This window comes from Malania oleifera, chromosome 3, assembly GCF_029873635.1.
Source record: "Malania oleifera isolate guangnan ecotype guangnan chromosome 3, ASM2987363v1, whole genome shotgun sequence".
Taxonomy (NCBI): domain Eukaryota; kingdom Viridiplantae; phylum Streptophyta; class Magnoliopsida; order Santalales; family Ximeniaceae; genus Malania; species Malania oleifera.
This window is the reverse complement of record NC_080419.1, coordinates 16,936,844-16,954,914: the sequence shown is the minus strand read 5'-3', so window position 1 is coordinate 16,954,914 and position 18,071 is coordinate 16,936,844. Positions and strand designations below refer to the sequence as shown.

General features: G+C 33.2%; 1 protein-coding gene across 4 annotated transcripts in view; it reads right to left on the bottom strand.

The window, feature by feature from the left end:
* Window positions 1-2,063: 2,063 nt before the first annotated feature.
* LOC131150164 (protein ABCI12, chloroplastic) overlaps window positions 2,064-18,071 on the bottom strand; it is a 32,651-nt gene continuing 16,643 nt past the window's right edge. Inside the window, exons 6-11 of one of the 4 annotated variants that reach the window (XR_009135486.1) lie at window positions 12,550-12,614; window positions 11,817-11,991; window positions 11,380-11,687; window positions 6,271-6,312; window positions 4,896-5,114; window positions 2,064-2,398 (exon numbers count right to left, since the gene is read on the bottom strand). Coding sequence is in view for 1 of the 4 variants with exons in the window: in XM_058100749.1 (XP_057956732.1) it covers window positions 11,839-11,991; window positions 12,550-12,614 (218 nt within the window). In the remaining 3 variants the exon portion in view is untranslated. Of the gene's footprint in view, window positions 2,636-4,895; window positions 5,115-6,270; window positions 6,313-11,270; window positions 11,688-11,816; window positions 11,992-12,549; window positions 12,615-18,071 lie in introns of those variants that run through there. The other 3 variants (XR_009135484.1, XR_009135485.1, XM_058100749.1) reach the window with 3 other exon arrangements.

Sequence of the window (18,071 nt, the reverse complement as noted above, 5' to 3'; positions counted from 1 at the left end):
TTTGAAGATTCTTTTTTCTTGACTTGTATGCTAACTTTGTCCAATGACATTACTACAAGTCTTCCTTTAAAGTACCTTTGACACCTAAAATTATTATAAGTAAAAAAATTTCTTGTTTTTGTTACCATATACCTTTCATTTTAGTTATTAATAAATATTTATGCTTATATTTTTTCAAGATGATAAGCTTTTTAAAATAATGTCTCACAGGAGAATTTCAAATACACAACATTAACTCTAATTTTTCATTAATTTATTTTTTATTATAACAAACTATTTTGTTAATATATTTACTTTTAAGTTGTGAATCAATAGATTTTAAGTCATTAGAGCTTGAAAATTAGAAGAGTTTGAAGATTCTTTATTTATCTTTTTATATTTATTTATCTCTCTCAATTGTAATTTGGTATGCTTAAACGTCATGTTTTTATCACCTTATAGCACAAGAAAACCTTGTTTTAAACCTCAAATTTAATGAATTATTTTTATTTAAAAGGAATTTGAAATGAAGTAAGAGTGGGTTGTCTTGTGCATAGTGCTAAGGGATAGGATGACCAGCCCTTGGGTTAGGTTGAAAGGCCTCGGCAGGACGATTGCCCAGACTGAGTTTCATTAGGTAAAAAATGACTAGCTTTTGACTCCAAATTTTGTATATATATATATATGCCCTATAAGCCCAAAGAAAGCAACAAGAGGATACAACTATACATTTGGTCAGTCTCCTAATCCTAAAGTCTCTGCAATCTCTCAAATTTGTTCATCTTATTCAAAGAGATAAAAACTAAAAAATTCTTACCCCTTTGATAGTCTTAAAGAAGTTTTTGTAATCAAATTTGATCACTAAGTTGTACATCTTTCCTTTTGAAGGAATCATTCTCTTCGGATTCAAATCTTGTCGTACCTCCATCAAAGCAAGGGTGTATTTTGGTTACCTTGCCTCCATTAAAGAAAGGAAATTTCTCAATGGAACCTCAAGGCGGTTAGTTCGTGAGAGTGGACATAAGCTTGAGATAGCCGGTTTTGTATCTCTCTTCCCTTATTTTCTTTAGTTACTTTATTATTTGTGTGATTTGCTTTCTTTAATAAAAAATATGCTAAATTGATTTCATCAGGCTTGATTCATCCCCCTTCTTGTGTTGTCAACTAAACCAACCAACATAGGGCACACTGAGGCCCATGCCAAACCCTACATCTGCCCAAGTTATTCCTAAGAAATATAGGGAAAAAAATTTTAAAAATACAAATAAAGTTTAGTGATCATTTGAGAGGAAATACTTTCTAAACATATGTATAAAATAATGTCAATCTAAATGAATTATAAACTAAATTTGTGAACAACATATTATTTATACTTATAGACATGCCAACTTGAAACTAAATAAGAATTAACTTGTTATCTAATTCATTAATGAAATTTTAAAATTAAGATTATTTTATAAGCATTTGTGGCTTGCAACTATAATAATTTTTAAAAAATAAATAAATAAAGTGATAAGATTTAGATTATCTTTAAAATGAAGGAAAAAATTATCAACTCATAAGTTTTTTTTTTTTTTCCTTGATTATATAAAGTAAAATTATCGCTATCACAGCCCATACCAAAGAGCATTACTCTTTTATATGTGCTGATTTGTTGGCTTTGCTCTCTCCATTTAAGTATTTTAATCAATTATCATTTTCCATTTCCTCACAAAGGAATTGGGGCATCCGGAATTAAATTGTTTCATGGAGTTGTGGTCGTATGCCCGAACTTTCTACCACCCAAATTAAAGTAAGATTAAAAGATATTAACTTTCTTAAAATTAAATAAAAATAAAAATCTTTTTTGAAATTTCAAAAATTTCACCTTGATATTTCAATATCTCTCTCTCTCTTTCTCTCTCATTTTTAAAAAAAAATACAAACTTCTTTTTATATTTGGTTAAAAAGAAAAATCTTTTGAGAGATACAAGTGTCCCAAAAACCAAATGTACACACACCATAGCCCATATGCCTTAAACATGAAATTCGTCTGCGGGCATATTCAAGAATCATACATAGGTGTAGAAGGTAAAAGAAGATAATTGAACCAGAAAACAGCAAGATAAGAATAAATAGATAGCCATATTGAATTTGGTTACTGCAAACAAATCAAAATCATATTGACCTACAAAGGCAACCTCATTAACTCATAAGCCCATAAAGACTAACAAATCTTACAAGCAAGAACATCAGCCTGAAATCATCCAATTGGGTTCAAAACACCAGTGATGAAGTATTTGTGGTTCGTAAGAAAACTGACATAGCTGACTATTGGATTCGAGCAAAGAATTCAGAGTTATTGGTCATAATTTTCACCATTCGCCTTGATATTTTTCAGTGTCCTACAAAATGGCCAACTTCCACCAAAACATAAACCCTACAAGAAATAACCAGTCATCACGGGATAGCACCAAAACAGCTTAAAACACTTCACTGCAAAGTTGACCCATTATAAATTATTCTCATTCATGGAAGTTCTTCTTTCATTGGAGGCCCGCCTCAACTGCACAACGTGAGATAGTCCATCTCCGATTCTATAATCCTAGAGGACAAAAGCTATTCTTCTTAATTTTTCCATTAATTAACTAATGCCACAAAGTTAAGCCCTTGACACCTAGCCAAAAATTTTGAAAAATAAAAAAGAAATGAGCTCTCAAAAACTAAAGCCAATAGTTGAAATGAGATTACTTGGGCAATCTTGTACAATATCAATATCAAATGTGAATCTCAAAATTGATATACATTGTTTAGAAAGAATAAATCCAACAAACACACATATATACGCAAAGTCCTAAGAAATCAAAACCCATCAAAAGGAATACCCATTTCACAAAAAAGGCTAGCTAACGCTCTAGGAATGCAGAGGAATGAGAGTAGTGCTGAATTTCAAAGACAAACGAACATTAGAATAGATTTCTAGCAAGCTCTTCAACAAAAGAATCATTCAAATGTGGTTCATTTAAGTTTTATTTGAGATTAATTTAGGCGCTCAAACTTGCATCAAGCTCTTCAACCATCTCATCTACAACAACTTCTTTTGTAATCAAATTGAGACTGAGCACCCTAACCCTCGAGCGCAGTTGTTAGAATCTTAAGATGTGATTCGAATCATACAATTCATTTCAATACCACTCCAAATCCATTTGAAACTTGCTACAGAATCAAAAAACAATCAAATCATTGTCGAATCTATTGAGTCACCCCCAGAATCCAATGAACTGATATGATTCTAAACCTATCGGATCTAGTCAGAACTGACAGATTTAAAACCTCAAAAACATTCTGTTTTTTTTAAAAACACAATTCCCTTTCATTCCTTCTCTAAGTCTGTTTTGAACTGAAAAAGAAGGGGGGTGGGGGGAAGAGAGAGAACTTCAGGTCATTTGTTGTCTTCACGAAACCATTCTTCACTTTTAGAGGAGTATAGTATTTTGCTATTGAGAGAAATAATATGCATGAAAGATTATTTTTTATATTGTCGATAAACACCAAAAATTCAGTTTTTTATAATTTTTTCTTGATTCCTTCCCTTAAAAAACATAAGTTTCAATTTTTTATTAATTTTTTTGCCTCCTTCCCTTACTTTTCTTTGTTTAGAGAAAGCATACATGAAAAATTGATTTTTTTATTGTAAGATATTTGAAGTATTTTGATATTTTTTTTTGTTGTACTTATGTCAATATATGCATATAATTTGGAACCCATTTTGAAATTTGTACCGAATCTTACAATTTGATTGATTCTCAATTCTCGATTCCCACACTTGGGATTTTGACTCACAAGTGAAGTCTCGATTTGACAACTATGCCCTCAAATATAAGATCACTAAAAAACATTGAACAAAAGTTTAATAATAACATATAACATCATTAAAACAGCAGGGATAAAATGTTAATATAAAGTAAACATATGATGAACTATTTTCTCACCTTAAAAGTTAAAATAGTAATTAAAAAATAAAACTAAATTAGATAAATCATGGAAGCTATTGTATTGGGGAAAAATAAATCCACAAATGTTTCAAATATACAAAAGTGATATTTGTTGAAAGCTAAATTCTCAAATGTTTTAATGAACAAAAATTTTCTAAAATATAACGTTAATGGCATTTTAACATGAAATCGCAACAATACAAGGCAAATATAAGCTCATGTCATGCTAAAAAATACATAAACATCTATCCTAGAAGAATTAAAATGCTCACATCCATTATTAATAAATGCAACACCTAACGCACAATGCTCCCATGTAATATCAGTGGTATATGATGTACATAGCCTTAACCTCCACATTGGGAGAGGTTTTTTGCATAACTTAAACCAGAATTACCTATGACTTTCGGGTTTGATTGTAACATCACTACAACTGGGTTAAGGCCTGTCCGCATGTTCATACATCATAATTCTCAAACTTTTAACATCAAATACTCATCAGTCAAGCAGGCTACAGCAACAGGAAAACAACCAGAGACTCAAATTTTGATTTCAATGAACATTTTTAGGATCTCAATCAATAGAAATTTCAGCAGGAATTTCACTTTTGGTAAGAATTTTGATTTCAATTTAAAGAAACAATGAAGACTTATAGTGAATTATGAATATTATGAGTGAAACAATGGGAAATATTTAAAGAGATGATCGTGCATGATATAGAACCAAAATAAACTAAAGGAAGCGCATATATCTCAATTTATAGCATACAATCATGCAAAGTAAAAAATAATAACAATTTTCAAATCATTACAGTGTTTTTCTGACATTTAATTAACTTACTAGTTAACAAAACATTTTTGCTCTTCTAACATTTGCTTAACTTACTAGTTAACATAACATTTATTTATGATCTAAACAATTTAATATGAGGCAGAGGCTCACCAAAACCTCAACCTGAGGTGCATCCTTCTTTGCTTCAAGGCAGTTGTTGGTTTGAAAGTCAAATTGGGAAAGAGTGAGCGCATCCCTATTGAATATTGAGGATGAGGTTGATGGCACTTTCTTGGCTGGTATTTGTAAGCTGCAAGTTGGAAATTTTCCTTTGAACTACTGCAGCCTTCCTCTTGAGCCAAGTTCAAGGATAAATGAGGAATTGGAAGCCTAAAATTGAGAGGTTCAAAAAAAACTAGCTGGTTGAGTGCAATTCTCTCTCAAAAGGTGGAAGAAAATTTGAAAGTCACAGTGTACCACATCTCCCTCTTCTCCACTCCATGCATGGTGCCCAAAAGGGTCATATATTTTCCAAAAAAAAAAACTCCTCTTGGGAAATACAGGAGCAGAATTCAAATACCATTTGATTCAAGAGGGGTTTTCAGGCAACCTATTCAAAAATGGCCTAGTGTCCATATTTTATTTTGGCATGGTGTGGGCTTACTCCACTCAAGACTCAGTTTCCTAACATCTTCAGTTTAGGCTATAGTAAAGAGGGACTTCTGAGAGTGCATTTTGAACAGTGAAAATGGAACGGGTCACAATCCCTTCGTGAGAAATGCCAATGACTGGGAGCTCGGCATCTTTGTCAATCCTTTGGCAGCTTTTACAATAGTGTCCTCATTGGACTAATCGAAATGATCCCAGGTGGACACTTATAAAAAATGACTACTTCCAAATGACCACTCCTAGCTGTATTAATGCATAGTATAAATTAGATACACAATTCTTGATTTTTTTGGATACTCTGTCACACAAGTGATACCATACTTTTTTGTTTCTGTTGTCTCTTTTTTTGTACTTGGGCAGCATCCTGGTGCCCTTTAATGGATCTTTCTTTTGCTGATAAAAAAATTTTCTAAACAATTTATTCCTTATTTAATATCTAATCAGGTATTATGATATCATCCTAATCATACAATTAATTTAAAACACTTTAGCCAATTTTTTAAATATGTTTCACGTGCTCAAACAAAGGGCTTTCTTCTAAAAAAGGCAGTATCTTCATATGCAGCAAATAAATGAGCCAACTTGAAAGGCCTAAGGCAAAGTCCAAGAAGGCTTTATAAGCTCAAAGTTGATGGAAACTTGTGTGGGTTCACTCAAGTTGCAATTTTGTAAAAAGAATGAAAAAAAATACAAAAAGTAGCTCAAGTTGCTCAGTTTGGAAAAAGAAACCCTAAAATGTGCCCGTTAAACTTTTGATTAAAATTTTCTAAAATTTTGGCCACAATTCCCTAAATTTTGGTCAAAATTTTCGGAACTTGATGAATTTTGGCTAAATATTGCAAGAAAAAATTCAAATGCATTTTTCCTTCAACCTGACCTGAAATCTGAAATTTTGGTACTTCTGGTGAAATTTAAAAACCTGCACACAAAAATGGAGTACATTCACATCACACGTTGTTCCAAACATAATATTTCTATTTTTACTTATTGATATTACTATATTATATTTTTTTAAGAAATAAAATTTAAATGGCATTGTAATAAGATTCTCTAACTTATATTGATGATAGCATTATAGATACAAAAGAAAAGGAACAAAACTTCGAGAAAAATATCAATCCCATTAGATAGTTCACTCTAAGCTCTTTAAGATGTATCAAGGCTCTAGATCTCCGAAAACTAAAGGTGTCTAAAAAATAATCACTAAAGTTCTAGCTAATAGGTTTAGAGTGGTGCTTGATAAGACTATTTCCTAAGGCCCAGAGTGCATTTGTGGGGGAAAAGTGGGGGGATGAGAGATTGTGGATGCAATCCTGATTGCGAATGAAACTGTTTGGGATATTAGGAGGAGGAAGAATGGGTTTGTTTTTAAGTTGGATTTTTGAAAAAGGGTATGATAAAGTGAGCTGAAACTTGTGGACAGATTTTTGTGAGGAAGGAGTTTGGAGAGAGATGGTCGAGAATAGAGATGGATGAAAGGTTGCATGTCTGAAGTGAATTTTGTGGTGCTAGTAATTGGTGAGCCTAAATCTTGGTTTAGGACCACGAAGGGGATTTGACAAGGGGATCCTCTTTCTCCATTTTTGTTTGTGTTAGTGGCTAATGTTTTGAGTAGGATGGCTGATAGGGCGGTGGATAGAGGTTTAGTGAAAGGTCTAGGAGTGGGTAGGGAGGAGATCATGGTGTCACACCTTTAGTTTTCGGATGATACTATATTTTTCCTGGAGGATCATAAGCCTCCTTTCTTAAATATATTGAGGCTTCTCCAAATTTTTGGAAGGTTGTCAAGGTTGAGGTCTTCCTGAATGAATTGACCTATGATTGATTGACTCAGTCCCTCTCTCACTAACTTCTTCCTTCATTCAGAGAAGCCATCCGGAATGAAACTAGTATAAAGTTGTATGCGAAAGAGATGTACAAAATGGGCAAAGATGAAGATATTGAAGGCGAACAATGCACTGATTAATGCTCTTCTTGGCAAAAATGCTATGCTTACACACAAGACTAACCCTCTTCCAAAAGCTTCATGCGGACTACTTTACGGCGACGGACAACCACCAGTAGGGGGTTCACTGCACAAGGTCTTCTTGAGCAGCTTTGCAAAAGATTCTCGGTCCACAGACAAAATGTAGGACTGGTGTCAACAGTTCATCGTGGAAGAAAGGACTCACTGAGCCACAATCACTACCTAATACCACTCCTTTTCGGTAACTGTTCACACTCCTTTTACAACTTTTCACTCAGGAAAACTAAAATCAAACTCTTTCTAGAAAAACAATTCATTAGCCCACTCTAGTTCTTGTTTTAAGATGGACCTTAGTTCAAGTTCCCGTTGGTTGAGTCAAAAAGGAACTTTTCTAACAGCCTCCTAGGGAGGAGTTAGGAATAGGAACAAGGAGAAGAAAGAACCACTTAAATAAAGGAATCAATTGTAACCGTGCACGAAGTTTTCCCATCACACGGCTCACCAACTTGATTTTCAGTGGGAACCGTATGTCTAAACATGCCAGTAAAAACAGGTACTAGAAAATCTATCTTCTATGCGATCTTTCTAGATGAGAACCGAGACAAAGTGAAATTCATTGGAGGAACGGATGAAAAGGAAGGTCATACTCTCTTTGGAAAGGAAGATGATACAAGAACGGCCTGATTCATACCATCATCTCAGTCTCAAGAAGAGCACACCAAAGACAAACCGCGATCCTGCTGCAGCGTCAGTAGTCATCAGTGATTCAGCAAAAGACTAGATAGGCCAGCTGGGAAGGCCTCAATTCATGCCTCATTCTTGCTTACTCATAAAACATTCTCTCTAGTCCTTGCTACTGTTCTCAAAGTCAGATTCGAAGTTCTTTGACATCATTTTCAGGATGAGGATTTGGCTTTAGATTGATTTATTGATAAATATGTAAGAAAAGTATTTTGAGTGAAAAATAAAAACCTTAGTTGTGCGTAAAGAAAGCAGAGTGCTTCAAGAGGATAGGGTGGAATTGAGCCCAAGATTAATATGGGAAAGAGTGGTATTGTGGCTATTAACATGCCTGTCGAGCGTGTTAGGGAATTAGCTTTGGAAGTTGGGCGTGCTGAGTTGGGGTGGCCGTTGTCTTATCTAGGGGTTCCTTTGCGGGGTTAATCCTAGATCAATTAGTTTTTGGGATCCTCCACCCAAGCATTTAGATGGGTGGAAGGGAGCCCTTTTCTTTGGGAGGGAGGATTCCTCTAATTCAGGCTTCTCTTTCTAGTGTTCCATTATATTTCTTTCTATTTTCAAAATTCCAACAAGAGTCACTAGCAAGATTGAGAGGATTATGAGATATTTTTTGTTTGGTCAATAGAAAGGGATTTTTATGACCATTTGGTGAGATGGGAGATGGTTTGTAGAACTAAGAGATGTGGGTCTGGGAAGTTTGGTCTAAGAATACAACTCTTTTTGGCTAAATGGCATTGGTGTTCTTGCTAGAGGCTACTTCCTTGTGGCAAAAGTTATCAAAAGCAAGTTTGGACTTGATGGGAATCGGTGGGATACTAATTTGGGTTTTAGATGTTCTTCAGAAAGCCCATGGAAAGCTATTTCCCAGATTTACCCTCTCTTTATTCCCATACTAAATTTGCTTCGGATAAGGGCTGTAATAAATGTTTTTGGAAAGATCTTTGGTTGGGGAACGTTGTTTTGTCCACCTCTTTTCCTTGCCTACTTTGCTTCAGCTCAGGGCAAAATGATCCCATTTTTTCTTTTAGTGTAGACCCAGACCTTGTTGGGATTTTCACTTTATAAGATCCTTGAATGATGGGGAAACTATTGAGCGTCTTCTTTGCTGGTTATGTTGAATAATTGTAGGGTATCCTCCAAAGATGATAATCGATCTTGGTTGTTAGATTCTTTGGGTGTTTATTCTTGTAAATCTTTCTTTGATTACTTAGTTGGTACCAATTTCTCCCCTCCACTCTACAAAGTTATCTGGAAGGTCAAAATCCCCCCCCCCCTCCCAAATCAAAGCATTTCTTTGGTTGGTTGTGCTTAATAGGATAAATATTAATGACTTGCTGCAGATCCGGAGACCCTTAAAGGCTTTCTCTCTTGATATATGTATGCTTGTTTTTGATTGTTCAGAGTCTGTTTCACATCTTTTCATGCACTGGGGTTTTGCATGGAAGGTTTGGAACAAGCTATTCAATTATTTTGGAGAAACCTGGCTTTGCCCAAGGACAGTGGAGGAGTTCTTGGCAATTTATTTTGTGGTGAATGGTAGAAAGAAGGAATAAATTGCATAATCGAATTGTGCTGTATGTGCAGTGTTTTGGGGTTTGTGAAAGGAATACAACTTTCATATATTTTCAGGGAAGAAGTTATCATATTTGCTGGTGTAGGAAAAGGTTCAGTTTATGGCTTCTTTATGGTGTATGGGCAAGAAATTTTAAGGGGAAGCATATTTCAGATTTTCTTTGGCTGTCTTTTACATTTATGTGTTTTTACTTTTTTTATTTTTTCTGGGGATTCTCAGATTTTATAAGGATCTGTATTCTCTCCCAATTGTACATTCTGTCCCTATCTAATGAATTTCTTTTTCAATCCAAAAAAAAAAAAATGTATCAAGCCGCCATTTAGCATTTTTATAGTATTTAAATCTTACATGTTCTGTTTAAATACAAATAGGCATGCAAAAGGAAGAATTACATGGATGCATTAATGCAGGAATATGCCAATCCTATACCCTCCCCCCGCCCCTTTCATTTATTATTTCTTATTTTTTTTGTTGGCAAGCAAATTGGTATAGTACTTGAGCTGAATATTCAGTTGTTCTCTCAATAGAAAATACCTTTAGAATCCATCTCTATTTTCATTCAAGCAAAATACACAGCCAAACATGCTACAATTTATCGATGTCATTGTTAGTAAGAAAAAAAGTAAATTTTATCTGTCCAGTTCATCTTAAATAATTTGATTTCAGACATAATCTTTCAATTATTTGCTGAAAGTTTCATTTGTTGCCCAAACAAAAAAACTCATTTTGGCAAAAAAAAAAAAATCCATCAAATGTCTCTTTTCAGCCATATTTAATTGGGAGTGCCTATTAGCCCTATTCCAAATTCATAATTGAAGTACAAATTGGAGGAAAAGCCTCTCAAAATGCATTAAGAAATTTCAGACAAATATTACATGCAAAACAGATTACACAGCAACAACAACAACAAAACCAAGCCTTAGTCCCACTAAGTGGGGTCGACTATATGAATCCTTTTCCGCCAATTTATGCGATCATGGACCATTTCTTTTGATAGATTCAAGGATATTAAATCCTTACTCACTATCTCCTCCCAAGTTATTTTAGATTTACCCCTACTCCTTCTACTGCCCCCCACAGTAACTAAATCACTCTTCCTCACAGGTGCACTATAAGGCCTACGTTGCAAGTGTCCATACCATCTGAGTCGTCCCTCCCTTATCTTATCTTCTATAGGAGTTACACCTAACTTACCACGAATATGTTCATTCCTTAATTTATCTTTCAATGTTATACCACTCATCCATTTAAGCATTCTCATTTCGGCAAATTTTACTTTTTGGATATTATGTTTCTTCGTCGTCCAACATTCCGATCCATATAGCATAGCTGGTCTTATAGCTGTCCTATAAAACTTCCCTTTCAATTTTAAGGGTATTCTATGATCACATAGCACACTTGAAGCACTTCTCCATTTTAACCAACCTGCTTTAACTCTATGCATTACATCATCTTCAATTTCTCCTTTAGCTTGCATAATAGATCCAAGGAATCGAAATCTACAAGTGCTATTTATTTCTTCATCATCAAGTTTAACTTTGTATATATATATATTTGCAAAAAAAAGGATTCAACTGAAAAGAAATTAAACAATACCTTGAAAATTCAATAAAGAATGTATAAATGACAATGTATCACAAATACACCAATATAATGGTAGAAATTAACAAAATATATTTAATGCCAGCAGAAGTATTCAAAATTACCTTCAATAACTCCAGGGAGTGAAAAGCTCTAATAAAGAGATTCCTTTTTGACGGGAAGTATATGATTAGCTGATAGAAATTGTATTGATGAACTTGAAAGAGGCCAACAAACAGCAATGGACATCACACAAAGGGTTCCAAGAAGACTTCTTTTTGTTCAAATGCATTTTGTACGTATACACAATAAAGAGGAGCTGCACATCAAACACCTAAGATGTGTTGGCTTTGTGATGCTTAATGTGTATAAAACCACTCCCGCAGTTCCACCAAAGAAGAAAAGGGCAAACCCATATAGCTCTGCTGCGAAACTGCTCAAAAGCATGGATAAGCTTGTTTATTTGCTAATCAGATTAATTGAGAGGTAGCAGGGCCGAAATCAAAACACCAAAAAAGAGGCATTTAAAAATCCCAATGGGTAAGCATCATAAAAGAATTACCAAGGCAAAAACGGCAACAAAATTAAACGAGGACGTATTCGGACAGCACAGCAGCACCTATAACACCAGCAAGGCACAACAAAGAAACCATGTCTGCTATCCCAAATGCCAGATCTGGTAAGAAATAAATTTGATGACTGCTGCTATCCCCTCTAAACCCTCGAACAATCATTGCCTGTAAAAATGGTGGGAAAGCTGATCATGGTTAAGCAGTAACCCACAAAGGCAAAATAATTGAGCTATTTATAGCAATTTCACTGTCAGACACTCATGTATTGGTATACATGGAGATTGATCTCCTGAACATAGGGATTGTAAATGAATGTCAAATCCTTCTTCATATAGTACTGGGGAAGGATAAATACTGGCATAGGTGTTGTAGCAAAGTTCTCTAAATTTTTTTGTTTAATGCAGAAATTTAAGAAACAATTTCATTTGTAGCCAAACTTCGTAGATCATTAATTGACACATGAGTTCTAAAAATATTCCAATGTCAAATAATCTTCTGTTATGATTTGTCATAATGGAAGAGGGAAGAAGAAATCTATCATACCATGACTTTACACAAGTAATTAAACAACCAGGCCAACTGCAAATTAACAAATTTGCGGAGTTTGAATCACAAACTTTAGCAGCTGAAGATACGTCGCTTGTTAGAATAAGAAAAAACCAATTGTGTGCTACTTATATAAAGCGAGAAAAAATAAATAAATAAATAAATAAAAAGGTGAACCTGAGAAATCTGCTCCGCATGGCTAAATATATTTTTGAAGATCCGGCGGACATAATTAAATAGAACTGCAAAGCCAAGAATAAGAGAGGGAACATAACCACCTAATGAAAAATGTATTTTAAGCAAAACTTATGAAATTAAAACAACTAATTAATGTTAGTAACCACAAAATAAGCAAGGGCAAAAGACATTGACATCCCCTGAGGTTTAGAAAAAGATAATGACCTCCCCTAAGGTTTTTAAAATTCCCTTGAGATTTCAAGAATTCCAGGAACCTCCCTTGAGATTTGGCGAAAAAACACAAACCTCCCCTTGTACTTTGCAAAAACGACAAATTCTTTTAGGGGAGGTTTATGTCTTTTTGGTAAACTTCGGGGGAGGTGTATGGTATTTTTGAAACCTCAAGGGAGGTATATGGCATTTTTGAAACCTCGGGGCAGGTCTCTGTCTTTTTGTCAAACCTCAAGGGAGGTGAGTGTTTTTGCCCAATAAGTAAATTGGCAAAATATGGTCAATCTTATATCATTCTTTCTTTCTAGAAGAAAATATCAAACTCATTACGCACACACTAGATTTTTGTGACTAATTTTCAAAGGCAGAGTGCTTGGAAACTTCAAGCAACTTTCCCACTAAAACAGAGGAATGGACAATGTTCTTTCTGATGTTCACAATGGTTTAGACATTTGTTCCATCGTAATGATTCAAAGCTTAATCAGTCAAAGGAAGAACAAGATGAAAGAATGAATGCTGATCAGCTGCAGTAGATTTCTATGCAGCCCAATACGTAAAACAAGGGGATATAAAAGGTATCCAAGGAAACAGAAAAATATTGCTTGAACAGCATCCATTTAAATAAAGTGGAGCTGTCCTCAGCAACACAAAGATTTCGAATAAAGTGGAGCTGTCCTCAGCAACACAAAGATTTCTGATTTACAACCCAATAATGGAGAAAAGACTTCAATAAAACTAGCAACCAAACTACAAACCAAGCCTTAAGTCCCACTAGGTGGGTCGACTTCCTTTTCTGCCAATTTAGACACTCTTGGGCAATTTTCTGTGACAATTTCAGGCTGTTAAATCCTAACTCATCATCTCATTCCAAGTTATTTTCGATCACTCCTATCTTTTCTACTACCACTAAAAAGTAACTAACTCTCCTCCTCATAAGTGCACCGTTTGGCCTATGTTGCAAGTGCCCAAATCATCTCAGCCAACCTCCTTTATCTTATCTTCTATTGGTGCTATGCCTAACTTATCATGAATGTGTTCATTCCTTAATTTATCTTTTAATGTTATACGACTCAACCACCTTCGTATTCTCATTTGGCAACTTTTACTTGTATTGTTTCTTAGTTGTCCAACATTCTGATTCATATAGTATAGTTGGACTTATAGCTATCTACAATAACACGACATGCCCAATGCACCTCTCCATTTTTACCCAACCTACTTTAACTTTATGTATTACATCTTTTTCAATTTCTCTTTTTGCTCGCATAATAGATCCAAGGATCCAATCCTACTAGTGCTATCAATTTCTTGACCATCAAGTTTAATCTTCTCTCCTACTAGCACAATAGATCCAAGGATTAGATTCTACTAGTGCTATTAATTTCTTGACCCTCAAGTTTAATCTTCTCTCCAATATTCCTCCTATCATCACTGAAGTTACATATCATATATTTTGTTTTATTTCTACTTATCTTAAAACATCTAGATTCTAAAACTTATCTTCAAATTCTAACAAATTCTACTTCACTCCTAATTTCTTCAATCAAGACAATATCATCTATAAACAACACATACCATGAAACATAACCTTGGTAAGTTCATCTAATAGTAATGCAAAAAGATAAAGGCTTAAACCAAAACCTTGACATACACATATTTCGATTAGAAATTCCCTAAATTCTCCACCTCCAATCTTAACACTGGTCATTACTCTATTGTACATTTCCTTAATAACATCAATATACCAACTGCATACTCCTTTTTGTTTAGAATCCAACATAGAACTTCCCTAGGTCCTCTATGGGTTATTAAGTCAATAAAAACCATATGCAAGTCTCTTCTTTTTTCTAAACTTTTCCATTAATCTTCTTAATAGATACTAGTAAATATGTCAAATGCATTCCACATGATTGCATGTTAATAATATTACGTAAAATATTTTTTGTAGTTCTTAATAAAGTTTCGATATATTTTTTAAAAAAAAAATTTATAATATATTCTCATAATTTAGTTTATAAATATTAAAGTATGAATATCCAAAGTAATTTATACAAATTTATATTTTAGTTGAAACTATAAAATACAAATATTGACATGACATACTATTATGACAACACATAGATGTGGGACAAGAAAATTTTAAAAAATATAAGATGTGATATGATAAGAATGTTCTAATTACTATTATATGAAGTATTAAATTTAATATTTATACATCATTATAAATAAGAAATTTAATAAATGAATTTTTATTATTTTTATTTTATAAGAATCTTAACATATGAATTTTTCCAATGAAAATACTAATAAATTTATTGCAATTCTACATTATGGTTTGCTACCTATAATATTTATAATTATTTTTTTTTTGTTTACTCAATGATTAATTAACCTTTTTTTTTTTCCCTAAATATCAAATAACTTATTTGGGAGTACTTCTACGGCAATAATTTTATTTTTAAAATTTAATTTCAGAAGTCATGCTATTATCTATCTAGATAATGTTAGATACTTCAAAATATTTTTTTATGACATCAAAAGAATTTACCTACTTTATTTTGAGATAAATCTTTTATATAGTATCTACAATACCATTATATTTGTTTTATTTTTTAATTGAATGGATTTTACTTATACTATTCAAAAAATATTAAATGTGTATCTACCTAGTTTTTCTTGAATTTTATTTTTGTAGAACTACATTGTCTTATAGTCTTAGTTTTAAAAAATAATAATAACTTTTCCTACAAAATGATTTACACAACTCGTATATATACGGCTAGCTTAGTTTCTTTTTTAGCCAAAATATTTTTCTTTCTTTTTTTTCATTTGAGGTCGGGTTAAAATTTAACTTATCCAAAATATATTTTTTATAAATATAATTTTATCTAATATTGGTCAAATTCACTTTCTTTTAGGAATATTATCTTATTTTTAACACATTAAGGATATTTTTCTCCTAAAAAGCATTATCCTATTTGTGCTTTTTGTGTGTATATATATATATATATATACTGTTAGTTTATTTTATTTTTTAACCAAATAAAAGTTTTTTATTTTATTTTTAAATAAGAATTTCTAGAGTAATTTTATCTAATTTTGGTTGAATTACTTTATAGCACAAAAATTTACATATTTTAGGAGGCATTCGGTTCGCAACATCTTTCAACATTCTTGACAATGTGACGCCCATGGCACCCCATTTCCACATTTGTTTGGGTCTGAGATCCTATATTGTAGGCATATTCACATTCCTAAGAATGAAAGATTCTCACAAAACATGGGCATCTCATTCCCATCCTCTTCCATTGGTAAGTTTTATGGAATCTCATTTCCATAGGAATCTTACTTTCCTTACCACATTGCCCCTGTTATTTTGGCAAGTTGGACAACAATACCCCTATAATATAATATTATTACACTCTATTATTATATTTAAATTAATAAATTATTAATAAAATGAAAGTAGTATAATTTTTTTGTAATAAAATAATTTAATTATTATTTGCACACCATATTAACACAATTATTTCTTTTAATTAGTGTTGGATTTTTTTTTTAAATTATGGTTATTGAAACTTTCAGGGGCCTGAATTTAATTAAATATTTTTATTAATTTTTTTTTTTTGTATAAGATATACACATGTCAAAGGTATGATGGGCATCTTCTTAAAATGCCTGTTGAAATTCCCATGTTGACCCAAACGTTGACATGGAAACCTTGTGTACATTTCTAAGAATCTTACAATGCAAACCAAACAAAAATATCCCATGAGGTAGTCATCCCATTCTTGGGAATGAGATTCTTGAGAATGTCATTTCATGGAAATATTTTTTATGTTGTAAACAAAACAGCCCCTTGAGAATATTTAGTCTTACTTTTAGAAAGATATTTTTGTCTACAAAATAATTCACGCAAATTCCACTTATATATATAATATGAAAACTTATTTTTGTTAGCCTTACTGGCTACATAATCATATTTAATGTGTTTTTTTTTTTTATGATATTAACCTAATTTGTAGTTCCAAGTTTAACCTATCTTTGCAGATCAAATTAGTACAGGTACAAGTAACAAATACATGAAAGTACTGGATCAAATGCAAAGGTCGGACCGAGTGAACATTCGAGTAGGAAAGATCAAGGTGGACACTCACTCGGAAGAACTCCAGCATATCCAACAAAGTCTTAGTGTAATAGGGAGTGTTTTGAGGTAAGAACTATTGTAACTCTTACGGTATTGTTTCACACAAGATCATTGAGCAAAAGTTGATCAAATGCATTTCATATTAGGTTATAAGTATATAGGATACCACTAAACTCTTAGAACAAAACTTAACGAGTTTGCAAAGTCAAAACAAGAGTTTTATAAAAATATCCTTTACTCAAATGTATTTTTATATGGGACAAGTTTTAAATCATATTAAAGTTATAATCTTTTAAAGACTTGGTCTTGGTTGGGTTTAAAACCTCATTTATGCACCACTCAAATTCCTCTCTCGAATTTCCTAAAATACCCTTCAGTACTTGGAGCATAACTTTTGCTAGAGAACTCCAAAAAGGGCGATCTTGGTATCTATGAGAAGCTAAGAAAAAACCTCACAACTTTCGTGTTGAAGATTTTCATAGATGAGAAGGTTCAGATAATGAACAAACAGGACAAACTGTCGACGGTTTCGCCAGGTGCATCAACGGTTTCAGGCAGAGAGATGAATGGTTTTCTTGCCTAAGGAAACCGTTGACAGTTTGTGTTGGGTTCTGAACCCCAACGGCCATAAAATGGCTAGTTTTCAAAGTGAACAAATAATATATTAGCCCAACGCCCATAAAACGGCTAGTTGCTCATTTTGCCTATAAATACAAGTCCAAAGGCTTGTTTAAAGATTGATCTTAATAGTTATATATCATTTGCAAGCACACTTCAATTAATTCATCATATTTGTGCTCAACTTCTCTCTTGCTCTTTAATCTTAGTGTGATACATTACTTTGAGAGATATTGTGTCAGGATTTGAATGTATCAAATATCAGCTCATTCAAGGAGCATCTGTATTTGTTATTCTCTTCCATTTGTTGTAAAAGGGTTCTTGGTGAACCTAGGGTTCTTGGTGAACCGGATTGCAAGGGTTCTTGGTGAACCGGATTGCAAGGGTTCTTGGTGAACTTAGCGGAAAGGCTCTTGATAGATTTGTTCCCGTGTGTAAAGGCTCTTGGTGAGCGAAAGGGATTTGTTCCCGTGGTGTAAAGGCTTCTCCGCCGGTGAAGGAGTTGTGTTAGTGGATTGTGAAAACC